The sequence below is a fragment of the Choristoneura fumiferana genome, chromosome 7, assembly GCF_025370935.1.
Source record: "Choristoneura fumiferana chromosome 7, NRCan_CFum_1, whole genome shotgun sequence".
In the NCBI taxonomy this organism is placed as follows: Eukaryota; Metazoa; Arthropoda; class Insecta; order Lepidoptera; family Tortricidae; genus Choristoneura; species Choristoneura fumiferana.
Genome location: NC_133478.1, coordinates 10,237,891 through 10,258,184, shown reverse-complemented (window position 1 = coordinate 10,258,184; position 20,294 = coordinate 10,237,891). Strand labels below are relative to the sequence as shown.

The 20,294-nt window shown below is 38.6% G+C and overlaps 1 protein-coding gene across 3 annotated transcripts in view; it reads left to right on the top strand.

The window, feature by feature from the left end:
- The window catches only part of LOC141429691 (semaphorin-2A-like), a 526,100-nt gene extending 506,668 nt beyond the window's left edge, over positions 1 to 19,432 (top strand). For all 3 annotated transcript variants that reach the window (XM_074090134.1, XM_074090132.1, XM_074090133.1), the window contains 7 exons: positions 281 to 435; positions 10,269 to 10,369; positions 11,711 to 11,883; positions 13,074 to 13,265; positions 15,127 to 15,264; positions 16,226 to 16,334; positions 16,742 to 19,432. In XM_074090134.1, the coding sequence (XP_073946235.1) occupies positions 281 to 435; positions 10,269 to 10,369; positions 11,711 to 11,883; positions 13,074 to 13,265; positions 15,127 to 15,264; positions 16,226 to 16,334; positions 16,742 to 16,798 (925 nt within the window). In that variant the 3' untranslated portion in view covers positions 16,799 to 19,432. The remainder of the gene's footprint in view (positions 1 to 280; positions 436 to 10,268; positions 10,370 to 11,710; positions 11,884 to 13,073; positions 13,266 to 15,126; positions 15,265 to 16,225; positions 16,335 to 16,741) is intronic.
- Positions 19,433 to 20,294: the final 862 nt, after the last annotated feature.

Here is a 20,294-nt window from a genome sequence, read left to right as displayed (position 1 = left end):
AATTTAAACAATGGGAGCCGAAATACATCCAAGTTTATTTTGTTTATTAACTACCCTTGCGCTTGGCCAATATAACTTTAAGGGCCTGTTTCATTGCTTATTGCAAAATTTTACGTGACCGATAAATGTGATCCCGTCTCTATTTATTCGAGCAAAACGAACAGAGACGACATCACAGATATCTATCGCATAAAATTTAATAGTGAGCGGTGATGAAACCGGCCCTAAGCTACCTGCATGAAAACGAAAAAATTTTCTAATTTAACATTTATTTTCACAGATCGCATCCTCTTATGGATACAGCAGTCTCTCATGAGAATGAAAAGCCAATTTACTACAAGAGGGACTTATTCTTCACGAGATTAGTAGTCGACAGAGTCAAAGTGGACATGATGGGCCATCAACTCGACTACACTGTTTACTACGCTGGCACGAGTAAGTACTAGATGCTATTTGAAAAAACGTACATTTTAAACCAGGCACAATAGTTTGCCATTATTACCCACAAGCTCACTATAATGTTGGCTAATGACTGCATAAATCTATTAACAAACATGGCTAAAAAAGAAAACAAACTAATTATACTTTCGTGCACTTACCCTGTATGTATGAGAAACGTCACGGAACGAGTACACTCAACCCAATCCGTGCAGTAAATGGCACAATCCAGGAATTCGAAAAGGAGCACGGGCAATATTAACAATATTTAAGTCCACATTCACGGACACGGTAGCACATAAAACTTCATGAAAGCATACGAATTAAAAAGCGGCAGCGCACAGAGAATTAAAAAGTGGAGGCGAAAGTGACTCAAAGGCCATAATTCGTCTAGCACGGTAGCACGTGACGGCTGGACGTTTGGATTCTCGTCTGGATGCCATTGGGTGTTTTGCGCCGCCCGCTCATGCACTCGTCTATTGAACAGAAAATTTGGTATAACAACTGAAAAACGTTAAACTCTACTCAAAATAGTTTTTCTGAAACTATTTCGTGCGGCTATTTTATTTTACCGGCTTTTAAAAGCTGGGAGAGCCTTATACTTGCCGTTCACTCTCGGAACACTATGTTGATTTTGGCTTAGTTCTTGGTTTGAATTGAACTCAGTTCTAAATAGTTCCTCGTATAAACTTGGGTACAAGTATAAACCAAGTTGGTACATGTTCAGCTACATTAGCGTGGCCTGGCGCGGGCAGGCAGTGGCCGCGGCCGGCCGGACGCAGCGCCACTGAGGCCTCCCGTCACATTGCAAATGCCGCATAAATTCGGCTCGCCGCTCCAAACAACGCCTCCAAGTGGTAATTTTCGCCTATGTTGTTGCAATTTTCACCAATTTCACTCGGGAAATCGTTCCAACCCGACCGCTTCCCCGTAACACTGCAGAGTGGATTAAACTCACGTAGTAGATATCTAACGAAGGGGGGTTCGTTTACGGAACAACTTTTCCAAAAGGAGAGCTACGTTTGAGTTGGCGTTTGAAATGCTTGTGTGTAGAATATTAAATTGTTTAAACGTTCCCTTTGACGTTCCCTCCCGTGCTATAGCCACGTACCGAAATAATTACTTTAACTTATCTACACAATGCAACGATACAACATCTCTTCCTTGTTCGAAGCGTAGCAACCACCCCTCATTACTCTAGCTCGAGTAATAGTGTTTAATGCGTTAGCCACGGACGTATCTCGCAACAAACGGCCGGTTTATTTAAACAGCACTGCGGCAGAAAAAGCAGAGTACGAGTAGCAGCTACCAAAAAACGCGATGTACTTTAAGCTACTATTATTTACACTCGAGCGCAGAATAAGTTGCACGAAATTCCGGCCGTCACGAAGAGCTCGGAGCGTCCCGTGAAAAAGGACAGTTTACTCTTTCAATAAAGAGTACGCTCGTGCGCTAGCGTCTGCGAGTATATTGCCTCCCCGCTTAGCCCATTTTGAGTGCTTACCGCGTTATAATATGCATTAAACTGCACCGGCGGAGGCGGGAAGTTGCGCGGCGCTCGAGGTGCTACCAGACAATGAGAAACGAGCGCGTGATGCTCCTGCATTGCGGGCTGCGGCGGCGCCCTTCGCCTCTTATTTCGTTTGTTTTATCACGCCTAAATCACTGTTGCTACAACTTCCCGACGTCGTTCGTTGCCCGCGAAGCTTGATAAAAGTTTGACAGCGTCTGTCTTGTACACACCCCGTCACGTGTTTGCTATGAAAGGGAACCGAGGTATCAAAGACGTTAAGAGTATTTAGAAGTTAAGGAAGTTAATTAAATTCCGCGAGTTAGACGTCAACGCCGAGACTCTTTAGTATCAAGGGCGCCTTTGTAAACAATTCAAGAACATATTAATGTTTGCGTATCGCGCGAACACAGGCCCTACGACAAAGTGTGGTGTTTATGCACACCTATCAACATTTAAATAGCAACTCGAAATGTAATTATGAGGCGCTCGTTGCAAAATGTATGTCACGACGAACATTCACGATAACATCCATTATGTAGCTTCAGAATATTAAATACTTATTTACGTAGTACATTATCAACTTCTCACACTTTAGTATTTCAAATAGCTTTTATGTTTCCTCTTGCTGGAAACGATACAATTTATGGCTTACGACGGGTGGAAGTAAACTTTTCAAATGGCGAAACAATTTCCCAAATCGGTCGCGCAGTTTCCTGAATTACCTCGTATAAACGAACGAAGTCACAAACTACGCAACTTGCACATAATCCCCTTCAGATGCTACTGTCATTAATAACAAATCTTAAAAGTTTGAGTTGAAGTTGAAATTCGACCTTTATGAATAAAAAACAACCCAAAACTTCCAGCAATTAGCCACACACAAGAAATCAAATTGCAGACACGCGCTCCGCTTTGATATGTGCACGGCTGCAGGACCGTGCTATTAAAAACGATTTAAAATTCACAGTTGGCTTAACGGCCGAGTCGGTACACAGCTGGAAAATTCATAGCTATTTGATGACATAATTATAGAAGCTCAAAGTCGCAAAACGCTCTGTCCTTTGATGTTTTGAAATTTAGTTACCGAGCGTTTGGACGCAGCGGGCGGCCTGTGTGCAGCACACGTTTCCCTGCTTAGGCACCGACGTAAACCTGATCTCGTTGCCATGTGGACAATAACCATTTAATTTTAATCGACATATAGCTACAACAGCATATTATTATGGCCAAACTGTAACGGCAGTATTAGGCTTGATACTGAATTATTCTGAAAATGTCGTGAATTTGAGGCGTTTATTTAGTCCTGCCCGGATTTGAAGCCAAATTTCGACTTGCAAGAAAAATGTGCAAATTAAATTGCATTTCAAGGACGTAGAGCCAAGGAGTATTAGTGTAAGCAAATGTTTTCCTGTATGCAATGTTGTTAATACAATGTTGTATTTGATCGAACCCGACTCGCGCTTGTCTTTCTTGACATAGTATCGCACACGCTGAATATCTTGTTGCATATTCTGCGGTCCATTACACGAATTATTTATGAGAAAAGTGCCTTGTTAGAAACTTAGCAACGTGCAATAATCTACAACCTAAGCGCTAAAAGTTTGAAACAGTATTTATATCGTTGTTAAAATAATGTAAGCAATAATTCACAAAACAAGTTCATGCATAGATCGTAGCGATACGGTTTGGATACCGGCGCTTATAAGTATCGGAAACCCATTTGCCTAAGTGCATGAAGTCCAAGTTTTGCCATAAACATGAAATGCGGTCTGCGTAAAATGATATGCTAAGGTATGGCTGAGGTATCGCGCCATCCCAAATACGTACACAGGGCTCTAGCGGCAATTGATGAGATCGTTCAGTTTGTGCATAACTTTTGCGTGATGCGAAAACTTAGCGAACATTTTGGGGTGAAATAAAATTTAGTCCGACCACGTCGAGCCCGCTTCTAATGGAGCCCAAAGCAACTAGTCTTTATTTACGCGTTAGGAGCCAGCGAATATCTTCATTGTTTAACTCTGTGACATTCGGCTAGGCGACTTTGAATAGGGTTGCTACAGTGAGTTTAAATGAATACATGCGTGTAAGTGTAAGAAGAAGAAGTAAATGTAAGAAGCTAGCTTTCATACGTTTTAAGGTAAGGTACGTACGTAGTCAAAAATATCTCACTGTTGGTGAATTCAGCAGTAAATATTACTATTTTCTGACTTCAATTCTCTCGCGCTGAACCTTAGCAGCCACGAGATTGCAACTGGCAACTTGTCATCTCAGCTTAGTTCCATTGTCAAACATCCCACCAACGAAAATGAACAATATTTATTACCGAGTTGCGATACGATACGCTATAACGGAATTTCCGGAAGTAATTTATAGTTTGCAACACCTTTAGCTTCCCTTTACTATGAGCTTGTGCCTTTATCGCTCCAGCACGAACTTACTGATATTATACAAGCAACTGTGGATGTAGGTACTAAACTTAGTAGTAAAATTATAACGATTCATGCAGCATGTAAATAATGTTACTATTATTGAGCTTTTGACTCTGAAATTCAACCCATGTTACCCGTTTGCTCCCTTCAGGATTTGAATTTCCTGACTTCATTAAACTCTCCTAAAATATCATGTTCTTAGGTCCATCCGTTGAACCTCGTAGTTTGAGGTGCAGGCTGCCAGTTATCTTACATTGTTACGCCGTGACCTTTAGCAATTTGATCATTTTACTTAAATAATTGTGCTCAACGAATAATTTGTTTATCAAATATTTCAAACGGAAATTGTTTAGTTATTACAAAATCATTTTCATAACTTAAGAATCTCATAAAACGAGAAAATTAAATCCGGTTTCGGCACGTGATTCGCGGGCAATTTACAAAACGATCGCGCCTTCACACAAACACAGGCAATTAGTTATGCCCGTAATTAGCATTCGAATCGCGTCCAACGAAAATAAACATTGATTTTTTATTCCCCCAAAACTGGAGGGAGGCCGCGGTCCCGGGCGGGTTTGGGAATACTAATGTGTTCAGTTTGGAACGCTTATTCGCGCCCCGCTAACGCCGCCCAACGTTTTTTGCATAAAACATCTCATCAAAGGATTGCTTAGGACCCACAGTATATTGAATATCAAAAGGTGGCGAACGAGAAAGTTTCGGGAGGTGGGCGCGGTCGCGGCATCCCTAATGCTGGCCACCGAGAAAGCCTTCTTTAAAAATACACCTTTGGAACGTGTTTGGAATAACCGCCTGCCTCACTCGCATCTCAAATATAACATTTATGGGATAAATAACTACAGAGTCATTTGTTTTGATATTTCCCTATAGGTACTAGATTGAATTACTTACCCTTTTCTTTTCTACTGCTGACTGAAGTCAGAAGATATTTTACTGAGATACTTTATCGTTTACTTGTTGTGTTGTAGATGCGACAGTATTCAAATCATGTCAATAGATATTTCTTAACATCGGGAACATATTTTTGTTTATATTGTACCTATACATTCCACATGTTATTTTTCAACATTATGTCTTAGTATATCAATAGTTTTGGTTGTTTAAGTTTGAAACTAACTTAATTTATATATGTTGTCCCATTTCATTTTACACCGCTTTATTAAATCCCCCAGCAATACGACACCCACCTTTCCCGTGATGACCGTTACAATAGTCCTCGAAACAACTGAAGAAAAGCTTTATGGTACCATTAAGTGTTACTGAAACTTTACCAGCTAATAATAGTGATGTGCTTCCGCCGGCAGTAACAGACAATTATTCATATCGATTGGAGACACACATTCGAAACGGGTCAGGAAGCGGCAGGCCTATCCATTTCATAGTCACATAAAATTTCGAGCGACGAATCTCGTAAAAGTGGGCCGAGTGTTCGTAGGCAAACGTTAAAAAGCCGCGCTCTTCGATTTACGGCGCCTATAAAATACATATTGCGATTCGTGATAAAAGTCCCTGCCGAAATCGTTCGAACTGCTAATCGTGGAATTTATCCGGCCCACTTACTGAAACGAATAAATTCCTAACGATCTTCATTTTGCCCGCACGATTTTCTATTACGTCTGATATGTGCAAGTTATGGGATAATGGAAGTTAAGGGCAATCTACACTGGCCAACTGGATGAAAATAATGTAACATTATGAAACAAAAAGCGGCCAGTGTCAGGCCATGCGCAGCGCAATATTAAGACGCGACAAATATTTTAGACAAATTTTGATCGACTATTTAACGAATACTATCTTAAAAAGACCTACATAACCATGATAATTTTGCTTTTCAATTTTTTTTATGTTCTCGTTTTACATTTATGGTTTTTTTTTCTGGATTTTTCCAGCCAATGGTTTAATTTGTAGAGAGGGGTTTAATTTGTAATTCGAAAAACATTTAGTGTTTCGCAAACACCGGGCGGGCCGACGGGCAGACGTGGCGACACTATAATATTTGTTTAGAAATTAACATCGTTGATTAACGTTTGTTGGTACAAGTTATAGGTATTAAATGATTAATTGTGTATTAAAAGAATTATGTACTGAGATAAATAAACCATTGACCATAAAATTTATAAATAAAAAATTCTTCGTTTGTTTGTGACATACGTACTATAAACGCTTATACGTTACACAAAACACATAGCGATCGGTAGCAGGTAAATCTATACGTTAAAGGTGAGCTTTATATGAAAAGCAATAAAGAGGTTACAGCTACTTTGTGTTTGGGAATTTATACCACTTGGAGGAATAAAACTTATATTGTTCGGGGATCGCAAAAAAAAGTTTTCACTTAGGCCTGTCGAAGCGAAATCTTTATTGGATTGTGGGATTATTTCTTTTGAGACGGCTTTCTAAAGGCCCCGTGCTCGCTCGCGTGGAAAATATGAAAAGATAATTACAGAATTTTGTTTACGCCCTTTCGTATTTGTTCGATATTCATCCGTTCTTAATTTAATTTAATTCACTTGATAAAAGAGTTTTTCAAGAAGGAAATTCCGATGTTCTTTATTATACACCCGAAAGAAAATGACGACAATAAAGCCCATTAGGATCATGAAACACTTTCTTGTTTTCATAAATGCGATGCATGAGATGTAACGTCACATCGGGAGGTAGTAGGTATTTGCAGGATTTTGTTTAGACCATTTCTTGTAGTGATGTAAACCTAAATTGTATTTCCTTATAGAATCGGTCTGGACCGAAAGAAAAACGAGTTGATCAGACAGAAGACTAAAGTGAATTACGTAATAACAGAAATAGAACGCAGAAAGTGGAGATGGGCAGGGCATATTGCTAGAATGGACCACAGTCGTTGGGCGAGAGAGTCCTGGAGTGGAGACCCCGTGCTAACACCCGCGGTAGAGGACGACCACCAAAAAGATGGACAGATGATATCCGGCAGCAAGCTGGCGTAAACTGGATGCGAGTGGCAATGAATAGGCAAGACTGGAAAAGTAGAGAGGAGGCCTATGTCCGAAGACGGGCTGTTATAGATAGAATCGGTTATGTTCGGACGGTCCGCCGAGACGGCCCTTCGCTCCGAATGTGGGATTGTTTAATTATTTCGCTGGGGCGGCCGTGATCAGAAAATTAATGACTAGGAGGAGACATAAACCTCCGCGGTAGACGGTTTAGACATCGTATGTTCGTGTCACAGCTTGAATGTTAGTAATTAGGCACACTGACAAGGTGCGTGACCTGATTAGCCGCCGACGAACAGAGTCAGACCCAATTTATCATTCGATGCCTCTGAAATATTAATAAACTGATCAACCACTGAACCTACACTATCGGAAGTGAATATCCTTGAGCATAATAAGTAGTTTAGATAACTATAAACTTAAAATAAATATAAAAGAATAAATAAATAAAGATGGACCCTATTCACAAAGAATAATCAATAGTGTTCAACGTAATCACGCATTTCAATATACCTCCTAGCTTATTGTGCACCTGTCTCGCTCAATAAGTACCCATTAGATTAATACCCAACCCCCCTAAATATTAGTAGTAACACATTACGTGTCACGTCTTAAAGCTTAAAACATGTAGCGGGTCCCATAAACAGATTCCGGGCCGCGTGTACACGGCCTCCCGCTAGCAGACAAGTTTGGTGAATGCTTTCCCGTGTTCCGCTATTATCGCATCAGCCAAATACTTGAGTGTCAATGCGTAAAAGCACTCTGTAATTTTGTCTTACACGTACCTACCTACCTATTTTGTCTTACGCCTACATTCACTATGTGTCGATAGAGCAGAAACGTGGCTCATATTTACATTCGATCTCTGTAGCGACAAGGCTTTGCTTTGCTAAAAGCGAAACTTTTGACAGAAACGCTTAGCCGCAAATTCAGTTTATGCGTATATGCAAACGTTGTGACAGCCCCTTCCGCCTGCTTCACACCCTATCCGGGAACATAAATTACCACCACCTACTTGTTTGCGTCAATCAGAGCCTGTGCCGTGTGATAGCTAATGGACTCTGTCACCTCACTTGCCAAACATACTAATCTCGCATTTCGTCGACACCATTTTGTGATTTACTAACGCGTATTACGTGACACTTTGGTGTATATGTTAAGGTAAATGGAATGCAAGCAATTACATATTAATTTTGTTTGAAATAACGGATTACAGCAGTATAGCTTGTAAAAAGTTTATTTTATTTTCCAGGATAAAACATTGCTTATTATGTTTTATCCGACTTCCCGAAGGAGGATTATGTTTTTCGAGCGAAAGCATGTATGAATGTTTGTTTATTTATTTGGTGCTCTCTGTATCCTAAACGGCTGGACGGTTTAAAAGATATCAGATCTTCAAAAATAACGAGTAATATGGGTATCAATTAAAGCTAATAATTAACCAGTTACAAAATATACATAGTATGTAATAAAACTTTTAAACTACCTACCATTTTCACAGGAACATACAGGTTTACATATGCATTTATATCTATTCAAATGTTTTACTCTATTTGTCGATCCTTGTTTTTTTGATTGCTCTTCTCTACCACTCAAAGGTTGACTGGCAGAGATCCCTGCAGGGATAAGTCCGCCTTTGTACTTAACACTTGACTTTTTTTTATGTAACCTTTTTGTTTTTCCTTTTTGTACAATAAAGAGTATAAACATACAAACAAACAAACATCAAGAAAGAATGAAACATTTACTATGTTAATTGTCATTACGTTATAATTAATACTTATACTTACGTTATAGGTAATTTCGGTACATGCCTGTAATCCAATTAGCTATTAAGATTCGTGGGCCGAATATTAATTCGCTCGTGATTCGGCCTCTTTCAAAGGAGACTGCGGGGCCGAACTGTGACCTTAGGTAGTTACAATGAAAGCGAACATTTGCTCTCACATATTGCGTGGTCACGTGCCCAATGCCAATTTTATTTGCTCGCGAAGCCGTGCTATTTTCCTGAGAAGAACAACTGAAAACAATAACTGATCCATTGTAAAAAAACACCTCTAAAATAAGTACAACTAAATCAAGCTGTTTCATGAAAGATTAAAGTCTTTGTTCAACTGCTATTTCTATGCAAACAGTTACATCAATAATACAGGCGACCTGAGGTTGCTAATAATGCTTTCGTGACTATTGTTGGAACGACTAACGAGTCAATTTAATTGGCGCCTTTATTTTGACGTGCCCTTATAATTTACCTGCTAGTTAAGGAAGTGGAGAAATGAATACTATGCGGACGGATTCGTGACTGGTCGTGTTTGTGTACACTGCCGACCGACCCTTACATTAAAGGTCGTCAAACTACGCCGAAAGTTGATTAAACCGTGAACGTAACAAGTTTTAAATTAGAGTGCGGATGCCGAGTTTTATATGAATAGACGCCATTTTGAGTGGTTTACACTGAAACGACACAAACATTTCGTCAATTACCTAGTGTACCTAATTGTGTAAATATTCAAACTCTAGAACTGAAATTCAGGAAAATTTCGAGGAAAACTATTTAGCTTTAATTCCTTATTAGCTTTCCATAGCAACATGTTTTATTTTACAATAATGAAGCCGCAGCCGTGTTTTACCTCCTCCGAAATATGTACCTAATGAACAAAATACATGTAAACCTTTTTGTCGCAACGTCAAAGGCTATTCCTAACCGTGACCTTAGACGTCAAGCAAGTATGTTGTTACATGCTTACGAAGCTTGGATAATCAAAGAAAAACCTAGTACAACTTGTTTGAAATAAACTCACAAATTACATTCTCCTTGAGCGAACTCTAGAAATATTAACTACGGATTTTATGGCATTCGCCTTTTTCTCGTAAGCTAACACCTTATTATTTTTGTTACAGATGAAGGGAAAATTCACAAAATAGTTCAATGGACTCGAAACGGCGATAGCCAATCTTCTCTACTGGATATTTTCGACGTAACGCCTGGTGAACCTATTCAGGTAAGTAATAACATAACAAATTATTTAGTCTAGCTTTACCTTACATCTATGAACATTACTTAGTTTAATACAACGTACCTAATGGATCGTTAAAATGTTTCGGCTCTTAACTATAATGGAGATGATATTAAGTAATTTATTTAATAAGATCCCTTCAGTGTAAGCGACAGGCTTTCTACCTGACGCGCGTTCCAATATCTTGGCTTCGACACATCGTTTATCACGACAGCAACAATTATGCGTTATTATTAGAGACATTATTCATTTCTGCGTCCCAGTAGTGACGGTAAATACTAGCTGAACGTTGGTTGAAACCTGCTGGCTTTACGATTTACAAAGTGAATTGAAATCACGAGGGTGCTTCAATAAATCTTTTAAAAATAAAGTTTCTTTGTCCGTCTTCCTGATAAGAAGCAGGTATTATTAAAATAATTACTTTACTTTTCTTATATATTTATTTTGGGGATCTCGGAATGGACTTAACGGTTCGATGAAATTCACTATGCGCCCCATTTTTATTTATTTATTTGACGCTTAGGTAATCATTGATACTTTTGAGTGTCATTTATTTATATTTGAACATTTAAATTTTTAAGATTGGTTTTTTGGAATCTTTTTGTATTTTTTATTTCAATTCCAAACTTTTACTTTTACGGTCATCCCGTAAAACCTAAATTGAAAATACAAACTGAAATATAGATGCACAGAAAAACCAGAAAAATAAGACCATGAAGAGTGATGGTCTTATTTTTCTGGTTTTTCTGTGCATCTATATTTCAGTTTGTATTTTCAATTTAAATTTTTATTTTTAATTTGATTTTAGTTTACAAAACCATCATGCTGCAGTGACTTTAACGCGCAATAAACGTTTGCAATCCACGTTGAGATTTTGCCAATATTGTTTCACTAGCTAGACTCGGTTGAATAGAAAAGAATCACAGCGATCAAGGGACTACCTTTTGTACTGGCCATTCCTTCTAAGGCCATGGGTTTCTTTAGTCTCCCGTTTAGTTTGGGACTAGGTCAATTGGTGTCATTAATGTCCCATGATATTCGAGTTCGCTTCCTTTAAGTCCATTTATATTATATCTATGGGTAGGTATGGGTGGGTGGGTATGGGGAGGGATACATCCAACAGTGGACGTTCTACGGCGCATATGATGATCAATCAATCAATCATTTTATTTGTCAAAACATAGGTAAATGTACCGTATGAGAATGTACCTTATGTATTTAATGAGTAAAATAAATACATATAGTGTCACTATGTTGCAACCATGAGCCTATATATAAGCATGAATATTTATGTTATGATTAATATTTTATCAATGTTTTTCCTAGGCGATGTCTCTCTCCCGCGCGCACGGCTCTCTATACGCGGCATCGGACCGACGCGTACTACAGCTGCGGCTGGCGTTGTGCGCGCGGCGCTACGACGCGTGCGTGCGGTGCGCGCGTGACCCCTACTGCGGATGGGACCGAGACGCCGCTGTCTGCCGGGAGTACATGCCCGGGTATGTACCATTTATAGGGTATAGGTAGTGCCACAAGAGTTGACGTGAATGATTACACACACAGCTACATGAAGAACTGATTGCACATAACCTAACCAACAAAAAGTTGGAAAACCCCCGACTTTGTCACTTCAAAGTTCAATGTCTCAAAAAAGGCTGAACCGATTTTGATGAAACATGTCTAAAAACCATCGCTAGAAAACCTGATTTCAAATAAAAAAACGCATTCAAATCGGTTCACCCGTTTAAGAGCTACGGTGCCATAGACAGACAGACACACATTGCGGTCAAACTTATAACACCCCTCTTATTGCATCGGAGGTTAAAAATGAGAATGAATGAAATTAATGAGTAAATGTCCCGGTGTCATTACATCACATATTTTGTGTGCGTGACCTCAACTGTGGTGGCACTAGGTTCTTACCTAAGTATATCACCTTGCACTAACTTGTAGCAGGTATCAAGCTTACTGCTTCGTGACGATAGGAACATACCGACCAAATCAAGAAGGGCTCATTAAAATACGAGATAAACTTTCATTGAGAGTTCTGTAGTGGACTGATACCGCACCGCCAAGTAAGAAGCGACCTTCGTTGAAGAGATATGATATGAAAGCTTACTATGGCTGGAGTCACAACGCTGCTGTTTACTGAAAGCATGTCTACTTCCAGGCAGCTTATTACTTACCACTTTTTGGACTATTCGACATTTAGCATTATAGACTAAGGGGCTGTTTCACCATCCATTGATTAGTGTTAACTGACGGCTAAATGTGATGCCGTCTCTATTTGTTTTGTTCGAATAGACGGAGACGGCATCACATTTAACCGTCAGTTAATACTAATCAATGGATGGTGAAACAGCCCCTAAATAATAAATCTTCATCATCTTCTAGTGTAACTTTATTAATGACGGATGACGCTGCGAGTGTAATTTTATATCACTCTTACTTTTTGACTTTATATAAATTTATAACTTTTAACTGACCAAGAGCAATCGTCGGGTTTTTCCTATCACTTTGTTTAAACTAAACTTTGGGTACGAGTTTCTACGGTCTAGATTATTATACTATATGACACAAGGAAGATTACTTACTTAATTGAATTAAACGTAACTTGTGAAGGTTTACACTGTAGGTTATTTAGGTTAGAGACCACGAAGAAAATAACACCAACCATGTTCTCCTCCAGGTTAATACAAGACGTGGCAAACGAGACAGCGGACATCTGCGACTCGTCGATAGCGCGCAAGAGCGTGGCGGCCACGTGGGGCCAGAGCCTGCACCTCGGCAGCTTCATCAAGATGCCTGAAGTTCTGCAGCCGCGAGCCGTGTCCTGGTACCACTACTCGCGGGAGAAGGGACGACATCCTATCACTTTCAAGTGAGTTGCCGTCACAGTACTAAGTTTTCCATAATTTGGACTATTCGATATTTCATCGATGATACTGCAATCAATGGCTAATGGTGATTTTCCACCGGCGAGGCGAGACGAGATGAGGTGAGACGACGAGAATTGTTTTTTTTTATGCATCCTCGCGCGCCCACGGCGAGCCGCCGCGAATTTCAGTTCTCGCCTCGTCTCGCTTTAAGATCGCGTAACCTACGGAAGAATCTTTGAGGTTGCACAGCGGGTTATATAAATACGAGGATATTAAATTTTAACGCTCTCCTGTAAAATTTGCCTCTAGTCCGATACGCGGCATTAGCCATTTTTGGTTACGCGGTATTAAGGTGCCATCGATGATTTAGCATTATAGACTAATTAAAGTGTCATCTTAAAGTGCCACTTAATTATTGAAGGTTAGCAGCCAGCTCATAAAATATAGGCCTGTCTATAACCAGCTTATCTACCTAGCTGTTCTACCGTCTGGGTGCCTTACGTAGCCATGACATGACACTTTGCTTCTCTCAACCTTTGTTTTCCGGCTATTCTCCTTATCATAATAGTTTCCAGAAGGAAGGCGATTCTGTTGGTTTCGTAAATAAATAAAGCGAGTTTTTTTCTGATTCAAAAAATATAATTGTAAGTAGTTAATGTTTTTTTTAATCTGTGATAAGGAAGCATAGATTCACCCCGCCGAATGCAACGCTCATATGATAGACAAATAATAGATTGAAACTAACTTATTTACATACATTCAACAGAATCAATACAGAAGTAAAAGATCGTGCATGCATTGCACATAAAATATTTAGAATTCCACACCACTTACCGATGTAGCTCCAAAACAAATAGCTAAATAAACTGTACTTTAAATTAATGCAACCCTAATTTTCCGCTATCTTCCGTTTGCTCGCGAACTGAAAATTATTCTAAAAACACTTGAACTGAACACGCGTCTAACAACATTAATTAAAGTGTTTCCAAATCTGCTGCTATCGCACTTCCGCCCGTATAATTACGATGCAGAGGGAGCGGCCATGTTCGTACCTTGAAATTGATACCTACGCTATTATTTTTAATTGGTTTCGACCTTAGATTTACTTTAATTCTACGTAAAAATATAAGTTCATAACTAATTGAATCTAAAAAATATATTAGGTAAGCTTAGAGAAAGTTGCAAATGCAAATCTGCATTGCCATGGAACGGGGCAATGCTGCCAGCTTTCTGGGTGTCTTCCCCAATAGCAATGATTTTTGAGTGTCTTTAGTTTCTTATTGCTTACTAAACATACCGTACTTACTAAAATTAGTATGATATTCTCTTTTAACTCTAGCTTTTATTTAACTTTAATTTCCGTACGAATGTAAATTGTCTTCATCACGAAAATACAAACTGAGACATGGATGCACAGAAAAACCAGAAAAAGAGACCAGCGCTGGGAATTGAACTCAGGTCCTCAGCAATCCATGCTGCGTGCTATAACCCCTACACCACCGCTGGACAGGAATCTAGACACGAATTTTTCCTATGCATACATAATTATCTCAGGTTGCTTTTTATATACTACGCTACTTAAGCACGCTTTATGGTTTCACGGGATACCCGTAAAAGTAACAAATTTGGAGTTGAAATAAAAAATACAAAAAGACTCCAAAAAAAACAATCATAAATTGTCTTCAAATCTCGCAAGGCGAATTTCACCCACTTCTTGTAATCGGATCAACGTTAAAGGCACAGGTTTGTAATTTGGGTGGATAACAATGTAATATAGCCAGCAAGAAAGCTTGCGTTGAGTTCTGTTTCCGTTTAGCTACATATATGACGGACAAAGTCTTGATCGTTACAATGAATTTTCAGTAAGCCGGAGAAATACATCGAGACATCGGAGCACGGGCTGCTGATAATCTCGGTGAGCGAAGCGGACGCCGGCCGCTACGATTGCTGGCTCGGCGGTTCGCTGCTCTGCTCCTACAATATCACCGTTGATATTCACAGGTAAGCCATGAAATACAAAGATACTCATAGTCCAAACTGTTGTAGAAAAATCTATGCGAAAATCAATGAGGTTACACTAGCTATAGATATCGCCGCAGCAACGATTCATAAGGCGATGTTCTTCACCGGAGTATAAATATATTGTTTAGCGCACTAAGAATCATTCTGTTAATCAAGAAGGATGAAGTTAGAGAAAAATGATGCATTCGATTGCGAGACTTAGGAGCGTCCGTGCGTTATACCCGCAGGTTATACCGTAGCATGTGCCCTAAGGGAGCACGGATTTTCACTAAAGTGGAAGACTTAAATAAATGCATATTTGTGATATCGAACTACTTTCTTAATTAATCTTCTTCATGAGTAGTGATTTTTCAGATACTCGTAGGTAAATCTGAAACTTCTCTGTTATCCTAATAAAATGTAAATACCTACTCAATTAAGTAAACATTTCACCACTACTTTCTTTGATAAAATTTCATACTTTCTTTTTATTTTACTTCATTTCCTGTACCTAGGTACTTTATTTGGTTTTCTTTAAGTTTCTTGCAGATTGTCAGTAGTTATAATATAAGTTTATTTTTCAAAGTAGTGAAGATTAGTATATTTAAAAGTTTTTTGAAGGCTTACATTCTAAACTTTATGTATGAGCAGCAAAGATATAAACTCGTCGTAACTGTCTCATGTTGACATTGAACGCTGGGGGGTTGCTCAAGTTAAACAGCAACGTAAGAAGAAGTGCAAATATTGCAGTAACAAACAGTCTTACAAAATTGACGATCCAACTTTTAATATAAATTCGAGATCTAAATTGGTGATGGTTACAAAAAATGCGTCAATAAAGTGATTCTCTATTTCCAAAAAATGCGTCAATAATGTGTTTCTCTAGTTAGTTACAAAAGACGCGTCAATAATGTGTATCACTAGTAACAAAGACGCGACAATAATGTGTTTCTCTTTCCAGATGTTCGCCACCAGAGAAGAGCAACGAGTATCAAAAAATATACTCGAACTGGTGTCACGAGTTTGAAAAATATAAATCAGCCATGAAGACGTGGGAGCGGAAGCAAGAGGTAAGATTTTAACTTTGTGTATTTTTATATCCCGCGCGTAAAACCATGCTGTTTTAACCTATATATATTATATATACTTACTTATTGTAATGTTTGTCACGTCATAAATTTGGGATTAGTGAATCGATTTTTTTTGTTTAGGATACTTCCCATATTATGATCTCATTTAAATGTAGAAAAAATAACCCTTACGAAAGTTCTTTGAAGTAGTTGTATTTCGTTTATCGTCTTCCTTATCCTTTCCGCGATAAAAAATATCCAGATAGTAAACTTTCTATGTGTTTTATTCATCAAAATCTTTCTAACTATTATTGCGTGATTATAAGTATAACAAACATTCAAATATCTTTACAAACTTCCTCACTATAGTATGATAATAAGACTTGAAAAACTTTTTGTTGTTCCAGCAATGCGCGAGACTGAACGACTCGAATCAGAACACACATCCGAATGAAATCGTGTGATAGCTTCTGAACATCGCCTATCTCATGTTTCAATCGGTGAACAACTACGCGGCCGCCATCCCCGTGCCGTACGCCGCCGCCGGCGCGCGCGCACTCGCCGCCGCCATACACTAGTAGTGACCCGTGACCCTACCTATAAAAGACATACCGAAAGTGAACACTTAGCTTCTAAATTTAAGGACAGTGCAAGTTCCAAACGCCCGGGAACATGAGAAGGTGATCTTTAGACACTCGAAATTTATATGGACATTTTTAACATTTATAAATTAACGGAATGATTACGCGTCGCGCTACGCTTTGTTGGAAATGGATTGTAAAAAGATTTAGAGATCGATATTCTTATTATTATAAGTATGCTTTGTTCGTTGGTTAAGAGAATAGGGAAATTGTTACATTTTCGAAATGGAATTAATTTTTGATAATTGCCTACTCGTGTAAGTATTATGCAATTATTTATTGAATGCTTAAGTACTGCCGATTTTTATGTATGAAAATGGAGACTATTATTTTTATTCGTGCACTTAGGTTCTAACTAGTTTATTTTTATTGGTAAACTGTAGGCAATTTGAAGTGGTGGTGTGTATCGTCATCATTGCCCGTCCGCTGTCCACTGAGGCACTTGCATTCTTGTACTAAACATTACCATAAGATACCAGGTTCATTTAACGGAAACATAATAGTTGACTTGTCATAGTCACGTGACACCAGACGTGCTTGTGAAATAGAAGCCTAAAGCAGTATTGTCTAATGCGTAGGCGCTCGCGATCAGATTCACCATCGCTTTCTACAGTTTCTACCCTCATTACCACCATGTGACAGTAAGAAGTGAAGAAAATTCAAGTACATTAGACAACAGGGCCGATTCGAGCGTTTATTCCGTCTGATTTTCGTGGGCACATGTTTTTTGAAAGGTAAATTCTCTTACAGTCCAGGTTATCTAGTTAAAGTACAGGATGTCTAAAAATAATCGAAATTGTCATCAAACTCTACAGCCAATTCATAAGAAAATTAGACCACTAAAACGAGGCGGTTGAAACGCTCGTACCCAACAAGGCCTCTAGTACTAGTATTGAACAGGCGCGTTGGTGGACAGCCGGCGACGCAGCCAGCCGGCCGGCGCGACGCTCGCTTCGAATCTCCGAGGGTTGTGGGAGGGTTCGCCTCATTATTTTTCCCCTATTTGTGTAAATAGTTACCTAATTCCGTTCGACTGTATTAATATAAGTGTACGTACGTATAGTATGCACGTCCCTAAATGTAATGAGTATAATTTAAGCCTGTGATATATAAGAAACTCGTTAAGGATGTGTAATTTTAAAATACTGGACGGAAATTTTCATAAATCACTGTTGTCAATCATTTATTTTCTCGTTCTCACAATTATATGTTTCAGGGTAAAATATTGTACTGATTTAGAGTTTTGATGTGATTGTAATTTTAGCGTTTTATTTACGGGATTAATTTAAAGACAGGTTAGCCAACATAGAGTAACAATGTTAGTATAAATTAACTCAACAATATAGCTTATATCATAATTATACCGAACTCTAGCAGCAATAATTCAGATACTAAAATGTCAACAAAGTTCTTCTGATATTTACAGATCAAAGATTAATATTAGATGTTTATGAAGTAGACGGTGTTTTAAGAATTTATCTCTGCGTATTTTTGTACAAACTAATGTCAGTGTACTGCCAGCCGCGGCCCTTTATCACCTTCGCTAGTACTTACTCGAACCTTAGTCTGTTCCATATCATAAAATTACTGTACCTACCTAAGAGCTTGTATATATTTAACGACCATCTTATCATGTTGTTTTACATAGGTAGCGGTGGATTACAAATTTACAAACGAATTGCATTATATAAGGTGATATCATACATATTTTTTCTAGAGATATATTAACAAGATGCCATAATGAACGTTTGTTCCGCTGCCGCCATATTAGCGAGTAGCGCGTCCTGCCACTACGGAGTCCGCTTCTAGTTTAACGTTATATTTTACGAGCTCATTCTGTGTTACTCAAGACCTCACGTGACATGAAATAGTAGATAGAAACCAGTAGGGGTAGAAACAAATTCTAAATACCTGGTAGAAATAGAGGAATACGCACTGAAACGGTGATCTAGTGATACCTATTCCACATTTACATTTATTCTTGCTCTAACAGAGAAAATTATGTTTCGCAATGGCGTCTCTCATGCCAGCAAAGGCTATTCGATTTTTAAGCTTTTCATAGCAGAAATCAGTAACTGTAGTAGAATTTATAGACTCATAGGTGCTTCGACAATTTAATTATGGTTTTAGTTTTGCGAATACTTACTATGTATTTCGAACTTTTCTCATATCATGTACATACATAAATCGAAATAGATATAAAGAATCTTAAAATATCTGAGCTTCGTCGTTTATTATATTAGCTAAGATTCGGTACTTAAGTATTTTAGTGATTATTCAAACTAAGGATGTCCCCGTCTCGGGATGATCTTGCGCAATAATTATAACTAATTACTATTATCTGTACTAATCAAGTAGGTAGCTCTGTAAATTTCACATGTTACTATACTGTATTAAGTTAAAATTCAAATGTAGCGTTAAGATTTTATATAATAAATCTATGAAATGTATCTCTCAGGTTGCCGAAGTTTTATTCCCGCCCCCTGACTTGAGCGTTTGTTGTGTAAACGGCCAATGTTTGCTGTTAGCCGGCCATCATATAATAAAAGCAAAGAGGAATTGTTTAAAATAGTGTCGATTCATCAAGTGACATACCGGGGTGACGTTTTCGTCATAACAGCGCGGGTCCCCCTGGCCCGGGCCTGGCTCGGCGCTCCGTAACCGGCGACCGGGGGGCCATAAAAAGTAAGGGCGCATAATTATATAGTGCCACTAAACTAATTTCACGATACATTGCCAACGAAATCTGTGCTTGGCACCGCCTCGCCTGCCGACGAAATGTGATTTTTCTTTCATAACGAATCGCCTGATTACTACTGTTGTGTGTTATTTCGTACGAATTGCTAATCACACCCTTCGTGCTGCGGGTTGAAATTGCTTTCGATATTGATGAATAACTGATGAAGGAAATGAAGCCGGCGGTGTGACCTTTCACTTATTTTCAAGGTTTCGCTTGCGTGATCATAATTTGTGTTCGCTAAAACAACGTTACGTCAACACACTGTTAAGTGGAATTTCCAAGCAATTAAATTGTCTAAATAGAATCTAGATGGCACCTTAATTATAAGCAAATGAAATAAGATTATTAATATACCTAATTGCCTATTGGTCGAAGTTTAAACTCGATTACCACGAGTACATTTACCTATGTTTAAACTGACTAAGTATATAAAATCTCAAGATAGATTATAAATAAATATTACGAGGCACTTTACACCAATTGACCTAGTCCCAAAGTAAACAAAGCTTGTGATATGGATAACGAACATATACTTATATCCATACTGATATCATAAATGCGCGAAAGTGCGTGTGTTTG